Here is a 9,358-nt window from a genome sequence, read left to right as displayed (position 1 = left end):
TGAGCTCTGAGCTCCATACCCTCACTCTCCTCTTCAGTTCACCCTCCACATCGGCCCTTGGCCCTCCCTGTCAGAAGCTGTTTTTGCCTAAAATCCTTCCATGGACCTCACTGTCTTCAGTGTGAGTCCAGACTCTTCCTTCTGAACTCAAGGCTGTTCATTGTCATCAGATGTGACCCTCCCATCTCAGCTCTCACCTCTGTTTCACTCAGACAGATGGGTATAGCTGCCTATGGACACACACACACACACACACACACACACACACACACTATCACACATACACTCACACACACACACATTCACACGTACATTCATATACACACTCACACACACATACACACATATACACTCACACTCATACACCTATACACTTACACACACATAAGCATACCCACTTAAGCACTCTAACATACATACATACACTCACACATACACACTCACATTCACATGCTCATATAGGCTCACACACTCATGTCTGCATTCTCTTACACACATATATTCACTCATACACACATACCCACTCTTATTACTAGTCACACAACTCTTACAGACATATATGCTCACAAGCATACACACTCAGACACTCACACACATATACACTCACACCCATATAAAGTCACACTAAAACAGCAACACACACATATATACTCAAACACTACACACTCACATGTACCCACCAACTGACACATGCATAGGCCCATAAAAACTCAAACACACACAAGACACACACTCACACCCTAAAACAAACACATATACCTACACACACACACACACACACACACACACACCCCTCAAACATTCAAATACATTCATACACCCCACCCACATATACACTCACACACACTCACACATACATACACATGCACACAAACATACTTTCACACACAGGAGTGTGCCATTGGCTGTGCCAAGGTTGCTGGCCCCAAGAGGAACAGGAGGCCTGGGGGATGTCACAACACTGTCAATCACCCACAGAGGCAACCACCACCCTCCTCCAGGCCTGGGTGTGTGCTGCTGCTTCTCCCTATCACTTCCTCCCTCTGACTTCCTTGTTTTGTGAGCAGAGCTCCTGCTCTCCTTCAAATCTTCGGAGTCCTTTCTGCCTCCTCACCACCTCTTGTCCCCCAGACTGTCCCTTTTTGTCTTATGCTGTTTATTCTGTCTCCATGCTTTAGGTAGAAGAGTGTGTGGGACACAATTCCCAGGTTGTAGTCTAACACCTGGGGACCCATTCATTGAGCATGTATTTTGTTTCTGTGTTTTTTGTTTTTGTTTTTTGTTTGTTTGTTTGTTTGTTTGTTTTGGTTTTTTTGCATCTATTTTTAACCAGTCCCTTCTCTTCCTCTTTGCGTGTTGGGCAAAATTGAGAAACCTCACTTCTGAGGATTGTTATGAGGCTTGGCAATGCCTGAGACACAAAGAGCCCCAATCTGATGTCATTCTTTTTCTCTTTTTAAAATAAATATATATTTTATTGATTTCAGAGCGGAAGGGAAAGGGCAAATAAGAGATGAAAACATCAATGAAGAGAGAGAATCATTGATCCGGTTGGAAAGATAAGCCCCACACAGGGGATGGAGCCCACAACCCAGGCATGTGCCCTGACCTGGAATCCAACCATGACCTCCTGGTTCATAGGTCAACGCTCAATTACTGAGCATTGGAAGCTGGAAATCTGGTGTCATTTTCTGACCTGTTGAAGGCATTTTTATGGGAGATGTGTGGTGGGAGGGCTGTGTGAAAGCTGCATGTGTATCCCCCAAGCATACAAGGTAAATCTGAAGCAGTAGTGCATGCTTGGTTGAATGGTAGATGAGTGCAGACAAAAAGATGCAGGATGGTGGGCCTCATCCTGGATAATAGACTGAGCCCAAGTCAGGAGTGAAGGTGGACATTTCATCAGCAGGTTGGTCCCTAAGCACTAAGGCATGTTGGGCACCACTGACCTGGTGGGAGTCCTGCTCCCATAAAACTCCACAGACACCAGTGGGGCAACCTCCAATGTATAGGGAGCTACAGGGAACCATGCCTGTTTCACTTGCATTTATTTTTATTGAAGCAACAGCTACATAACATATAATTAAACCTTTGAAAATAGAAAACTCTAGAATGCGGTAAATACACAATATCCCTATGACAATGTCTATCTTGTTTCAAGAGTTTTTTAAATCCCCACACCCCCCCAAAAAAAAAAACCAACAACAAAACAACAACAACAACAATACCAAACAGTCCATCACCCATCTGTCCTCCTGCTCAACTCCAGACAAACCCATCAGATTCTTGTTTCTATGGGTTTCCTTCTCCTGGACATTTTGCATAAAGGGAATCACACAAAACCTGATTCCATTTTGTGTCCGGTTTCTGTCATGGAGCTGCATTGTTATGATGTTTTCCCAGTATGGACCAGGTACCCGTCCTTTGTTCTTTATGAATAAAAAAAAAAATCCCAGGGTTGTGAAGATACCTCATTTTGTTGGGATGGATGTGACCCAGCATGAAGGGGACTATAGATGTGAATCCAAACCAGCCATGTGGGACAGACCTTCATTTCACAGGGTGAGAACAGAAGGGCAGTGGAGGAGAGTTAGCGAGGTCAGGGAGGGAGGGAGACAACCCAGGTGGATGGAGGAGGCGTCTTCTATAGGGACATGGCCCATGCTCTCCTGCACCCAAGCCTCACCGACCACCTCTATTTTCCTGGACATTCTCAGCAGACAGTTTCCCCAACAGTCGTCCACATTCTCCATCAGCACCTCCTGGGGTCCTCAGATGGGCTCCAGGGCTCCCCCACTCTGAACGGTGCATTGCTCTCTCTGTGTTCACATCCTGGCTGCTTGGAGGGCCATTTTGGTGTCATTTCGAGCCAGAAATAGCAGCACCCCCAGGACCACAAGGACCAAGCCAGCCACGCCCATCCGGATGAGATTCTCCACTGTGTAGTCTTGGGAATAGAAAATAAGAATTGTGGGTAATGAAGTCTCAGAGGTCAGGGCACACCCAAGTCTCCAGGATGTGGGTGTTCAACCCAGGGCTCCCATCTCCCCTTCACATCAGCGTCCCTGTGATGTCTGAACTCAGCACCTGCTCTGAGTCACCTTGATAAAAGATAGCTGTGCCAAAGAGCTGAGAATGAGTGAAAAATTATCTCAGTTCAGAAATAACAAGAGCTTTGTGTACTGTGTTCACTCTAAAGATCAAGACCCCATGAATTTATTCCCCTAAACCCGAGAGATCCCCCATTCTCAACATATGGGGACCCAGCTTCCATGCAGGAGGGTTGGTGTCTTGGGTGCCTGAATCTCAGGAGCATGAAGGGGTGAAAGTCTGGGCTGGATCTCCTTCACCCCACCCCACGTAGGCCCCTCCTCGTATGGGTCTGCTATGTTCATCTTCACCTGAAGTTTTTCATCTATTCATTCTTTTATTAACTTACTTTATTTTATAATAACAAATACCTACAGTGGTAGATGTATTTTCCAATGAAAGATTATGGGTATGTGGATGCTACTCATGTGATTTTTTTTAAATTAAAATGACATCTAAGATCAAAACCAAGAAAGTCCACACTTTGGTCCCAATTTAAGTCACACAGAAAAATGCCCTAATTTCAATATTTACTGAACACCAAAAGTAGAAAATTAGGTCAATCCCTAACCCCATTTTTATATAAATCCCATGATGTCAACAGAAATTATGGACCTCTCCTCATTACAGTGACCCACACAATAATTCTAAGTGTCAGCTCCACAATTCAGAAAATGCACATGGATGATCCACGTCACTCAGTTGGGTTAATATCCAAATGGGTGACACCAAGAAGCCTTTTCAATGGGTGTCATGGTGTGAAAGGTCAGAGAAAAGGTAATTATGGCGGGACATGCATCTGTCAGGAAAAGAGAGCATTCCTAGTAAACCCTAATAAGACAGAAGAAGGGATTGGAACAACGTGACCAACAATGCTTCCAATATAAAATGCAAATTTGTAAATGGATTTTCCTTGACATAACTTCAGTGTGACTTAAGCTGTTTTACAGAAGAGAAACTCTGGAACATTTTAATCCCTCATTTCATTGTGTTAGGTATGAGTAAGAAAAATATGTATGCCATTGTTAATAAAGAAGTGATACTTCCTAGGTCTGCTGGGTATTATACTTTTCTCAGCCTGGTGGAGTGATCAACTGGAAAACAGCTCACAGGGACAGTCTTTGGGAAGTTAATAGGTCATGATATAAATATGCCCAAACCAAGAGCTTTCCTATGTGCTCTTACTACCATGTAGGAAATCTACAGGAATCACACCACTTACTCACTAATTACAATGTTAATTGTGCAATTCTCTAGGAGGGATGTGCATTTACTCAATTGTACAAATAGCTGTCACATGGTTCTGAAGTTCATTCATAAAGCTCATATGAAAACGTGCATGATAAGAAGACTTTATATAAACAAGAAGTTATTCTCCATAACAAAGGTCTGGCATTAATCCACTTCCAATGAGAAGAGGAATAGAATGGTTATATTACCTTCTGGACTCCATATAATGTAAGTTAAATTGTGAGCTTTTGACTTCAGTATAACCTGAAGATTCTTGAAAAGGAGCCATAAAAGAGCCTTGTGCCCAGAAACCCTGAGCAGAGGTAAAGGCACAGGGTCTTAGCAGGGACCCCAGGTCACCTTGCTCCCTGCCTGGTCCCCTCTGTGTCTCAGGTGGGCACTGAGGGCCTGGAGGCCTCCAGGGGGCACAGGGCCTTGCAGAGTGGTGCCCACAGGTGGGAACACTTCTCACTGCAGCAGGGTGTCCAGTAGGAATGGCACCATCCACACTGCAGGTCCCACCTTGGCCAGCACCGCCACCTGTCCTGCTCTGAGAAGCTCAGGGCCTCACCTATGTGGTGAGGGCTTTCATCGAAGGGGATACGGAAATGAGCAGCCGAGGGAGTGTCCCCTGTCCTCTCTCAAGCTCTCCTGCCCTCTCCTCCCCCATCAGCCCAGCCATCGTCCCTGTGCCACAAGCCAGACCCGGGCACCAAACCCTGCCAAATGAGCACCCTCTCCATCTCCCATTCCACACACTCTCCACTCTATTAGGAATCAGTCACCAGACCAGGAATGAAGGGCTGCTAGCTTTTAGGGGAAAACCCCACAGATTCTGTGTGAAACCAGGAGGAGATGACATGCTAAGTGGGAGTTTCCAAATCTTTGGTGCCTCCATAACATTGTGTGGCCCCTCTTGCTGAGCTGAGCCCCAGGCCTGGTGGATACACAGTACACCTGCTGCCTGTCACCCTCAGCTTTTCAGTCCCTACAAGGTCACAGTGACTGGGAGCAGTGGGACAGGCCCAGACAGGCCTGCACCTGAAGCGGGTCTAGGACAAGCCAAGTATCAGGTGCCCCAGGAAGTCAGGAATGAAAGCGCCCCTGAAGGTCATGGCAGACAGCCCCCTGGTTCAGAGGGAAAAGGTTCTCAGACATCACCTCCCAGGAGAGCTGAGCCCACACACACTCAGCCCCATTTCCCGGGGTCCCGCCTGTGGGATGTCCCTCTGGGAGCAGTGATGCTCTGGTCTGAGGTGGAGCCACCAGAAGTCAGGGGGCGGGGCCTCTGTCTGGTCACTTCAGTCAAACCTCACTTCCTCTTGGCTTCACCTGAATAGTGCCACCTCTCTCCTCCCTCAGGCCTGGCTGACACTGCAGGGCAAGGCTGTCCCAGCTGAGGGAGATCCCAGTCAGTGTCCACGCTTTCACAGATGACCCTCCTCCCAGTGCTCCCACTACTTCCATCACATCTCAGACATTGCTGGGGGCAAAGACAGATCACCTTGGGTCTCAGAAAGGACAGGACAGAGCTGCTCACCTGGGACCAGGAGCTCCAGGGGCTCACTGGGGATTGACAGCAGGAAGGGGGAAGTGGTGTCTGAGCTGTAGCACCTGTATTTGCCCCCCTGGGCTGGGGTCACAGAATTCATGGAGAAATTCGCCCCAAACTGCCCAGCTCGGTGCTCTGATTTCAGACGCAGGAGAGGTTCGGCTGCCCCCTCCTTGGACAGAAGGAACGTGTCCCTTTGGTGCCTTGACTGACACAGCAGGGTCACGTTCACTCCTGAGGCCACCCTGGGGCCTGGCTGCACCAGGAGGGAGGGTCTCTCAGGCAGGCTTCCTAGAGAGAGGAAGGGAGGGAGAGGAAGGGCTGACTACCCACCTTGTTCTGACCTGAGATTTGCCAGGCCTCTATGTAAGGACCCTCTCTGTCTGTCTCTGTATCTCTGAGTCCCCACCCCATTCACCACCCCCCCTACATCTCTGTCTCTCTTCCTCCCTGTTTCCATTCATTCTGGCCAGACCACCTGAGACCCCCAGCAGGGCCTGTGCAGAGTCTGGGTCCCTGACTGAGCCCACTGGCTCCTCACCTGCCACCAGGATGTCCAGGGGGTCACTGGGGGCCGACCACTCAGAAGACAGGTTGTATCCACCGTAGCATCTGTACCGGCCCCCGTGGGAGCCATTGGTAGTGTCCAGGGAGAAGTGGCCCTGAGAGAGCCCAGCCTGGGGCTGCAGGACAATCCTCTGGGGGAGGTCCCATCCCTCCTCCTTGTGCAGAGCGAATCTGTCACAGCCGACATCAGAGCGACACTGGAGGGTCAGGCTCTGTCCAGAGGCCACGATGGGGCCCTGCTGGCTCAGGAGGGAGGGCTTCCCAGACTCTCCTGGGGAGGCCAGACATGAATTACAAGGGAACCATAATCCCCTTCTCCTGGCCTGGCCCCCAGGTCTCACTGTGTCTCTCTGAGTTTTTACACCAGGAGTACCTGTAGCCCGCTCACCCTCTCACATCGGGCTCCCCTCACAACAAAGTTGCCAATAATGTGTCTGGTGCCTCAATCCATGGATGTGATAATAATGGGACTCACCTGAGACCAGCAGCTCCAGGACATCACTGGGGTGTGAGCACACCTGGGATCTGTTCCTGTAGCAGCCATAGCATCTGAACATCCACCTGTGGCTGGGAGTGATAGGGCCCACAGGGAACATGGCCTGGGACTGCCCACTGGGCTGTCGCTGTGAGTCCCAGGTCCAGGAGAGCCTGTGATCCCCTTCCTTAGTCAGAAAGAACCTGTCAAACCCCTGCCATGATCTACACTTGAGGGTCACGTTCTTTCCTGAGGGCACGAATGGGCTGGGCAGGGCTGAGAGGCTGGGTTTGCTGTAGGCTCCTAGGAGACAAGGAGGCAGAGTGTTAAATGTGCTCACACCCCCCTCATGTTCCCCAGGGCTGGGCTGTTAGAGGGAGACACCAAGAGAGCAGACCCTCTTCCTGAGGGCAGAGCCTCTGGCTGAGACCCCTGAGTGTCCTCTCACCTGTCACCACCAGCTCCAGGGGGTCACTGGACTCTGACCAGCCAATGGGGCTATAATAGTAACAATAATAGCTCACTGCATCATGCTGTGTCATGTGTGTGACGGAGAACTTGGCCTTGCCCACGGGCTTCTGTGGCTTCTGTGTTTTCCTTCTTTGTGGGCTTCCCTCTTTATCCAGAAGGTACTCCTTAGCTCCTGCGGTCCCCTGACACCAGATGGTAGCAGGGTTCCCCCGGGGGATCACAGGGCCTGGCTCAGCCCAGAGGGTGGGCTTGGGTTGACTCCCTGGAAGGAAGACCGTATCAGGGTCACAAGACATTTTCACTCTCAGTCCTCAGCTCTCAGTCCCAGATGCCCCCCATCTGTCAGGCCATAACTCTTCTCCTCTATCCCCAGATGTTGTACCCTTGGCCCCAGGGAGGAGAGAGACCTGGGACACCTGGGGAGACTCACCTGCCTGCACTGGACTCCTGAGGCCCACACTCAGTCCTGCAAGAGAGTTCCTGTGAGAGATTTGGCCTGAACCCTGAGCAGCTCCCTCCTCCCCATTAGCCTCCTGAGTCCTGGGGTCCTGACACACCAGGACTCCCCTACCCCCCACCATCTCACCAAGACAGAGCACAGCCACGAGGGTCAGGGTCATGGTGTCTCCTTGCTCTCCTCAGGGGTGTGCAGATGGAGATGATTTTGCTTTCTGTACAGACATAGAAGGTGTGGGCTCATGGGGACTGGCTCTTCCTCTCTGGTGGTTATCACGTCAACACCCCACAGTCAAGTGCACAGCCTCTCTCTAGCAGCCTGGCTGTCATTTTAACGGTGAAGCAGAAAATAGACCTGTAGTCTCCCTTCTGAAATGCCCCTGGCAGGTGAGGTGACCCGGGGCACGTCCTTTCCTGTCAGAGCCTCCCCCACCGCATCTCCTTTCTCCTCGGCCCATCCATCAGCAGCTCCCTGTGGTCCTCACCATGGACAGTGCCACCCGGGCTCCTGAGACTCTTCAGGAAAACGTGCGTCCCTGTGGCCTGCAGAGCTCAGATCAGCAGGGAAATGCTCATTCTCTCTGTGTGCAACTAAAGCTGATTTCCCTGGGACAATGGGCACAGAGGGTAATGTGGGGAAATAAGGGAGGGAAACATGTCTTTTCTATGGCCCCGGAATGTATCTTTCTCTCTATCACACCCCCTCCATGGACTTCTCCTTTTTCTGGCAATAGCATCCACCCAGTTTCATGGAAATAAGATATGACCCATTCCTGCCTCCTCAGTGACTCTCCTTCCTTAAGCAGAGCTGTCCCCTCCTCCTGTCCTTCTCTCTTCAGCTTTTGGGGGTCAATGAAGGGTCTAGTGCTCTGATGTTGGGAACAGAGATCATACTTAAATATTTCCCGGTCATTCATGATCTGTGTGACCTTGTGCAGTACTAGCCGATCTCTGCACTTCAGATTCCTGGTGTGAAGCACGTAGGCATGAAGCCACATTCTCAGAGTGTTGTGGGATTGGTGATGTTTGCGATGTGGGAGGGATCAGCCCTTGATAATCTGCAGACCTGATTAAGGTATGTGGGATGAAACACAAGATAACCAATGTGTCTCACTTCACAATCAAATTGAGGGGTGGGTGTGTCCACTCAAGAGCCCTCATCTATTCCTATTCTATTGCTAATATCTCTGTTATCTGCACCATCAATGCAGAGGAAGTGAAATGTGAGTTCCCCAAACAGAGAGGTAACCACAACAAATAAAAAGGACCAGAGCAGTGGCCAGTGGTGATGACCACAAGTAGTCATCTGTTTGGAGTTCTCCACTTCCGTGTGGACAGGAGAGGGACCCCAGGACTGTCACCAGCAGGGAGCAGATCTGGAAGGTGATATTTGGGTTGCCCCACTTCTCATGCCTGAGAATTAGCATTGAGGCATCTCTATGCACTGACCCAGCCCAAGGTCAGCCGTGTGTGTGTGTGTGTGTGTGTGTGTGTGTGTGTGTAACAGATTCAATCCA

At 50.0% G+C, this 9,358-nt stretch overlaps 1 protein-coding gene across 1 annotated transcript; it reads right to left on the bottom strand.

The window, feature by feature from the left end:
• Window positions 1-2,825: 2,825 nt before the first annotated feature.
• On the bottom strand, window positions 2,826-8,005 carry LOC311633916 (leukocyte immunoglobulin-like receptor subfamily A member 6; the record flags this gene model as incomplete). Its single annotated transcript, XM_084906922.1, has 7 exons — window positions 2,826-2,947; window positions 5,861-5,953; window positions 6,351-6,710; window positions 6,915-7,217; window positions 7,363-7,647; window positions 7,816-7,851; window positions 7,972-8,005. 7 exons carry the CDS (start codon window positions 8,003-8,005, stop codon window positions 2,826-2,828), a joined length of 1,233 nt encoding a protein of 410 aa, XP_084763048.1.
• Between the last annotated feature and the right edge of the window lie 1,353 nt (window positions 8,006-9,358).

Source organism: Pipistrellus hanaki, assembly GCF_964339955.1.
Source record: "Pipistrellus hanaki genome assembly, chromosome: 15".
Lineage (NCBI taxonomy): Eukaryota > Metazoa > Chordata > Mammalia > Chiroptera > Vespertilionidae > Pipistrellus > Pipistrellus hanaki.
The sequence above is the reverse complement of the archived record's forward strand: the minus strand, read 5'-3'. Positions and strand labels throughout refer to the sequence as shown.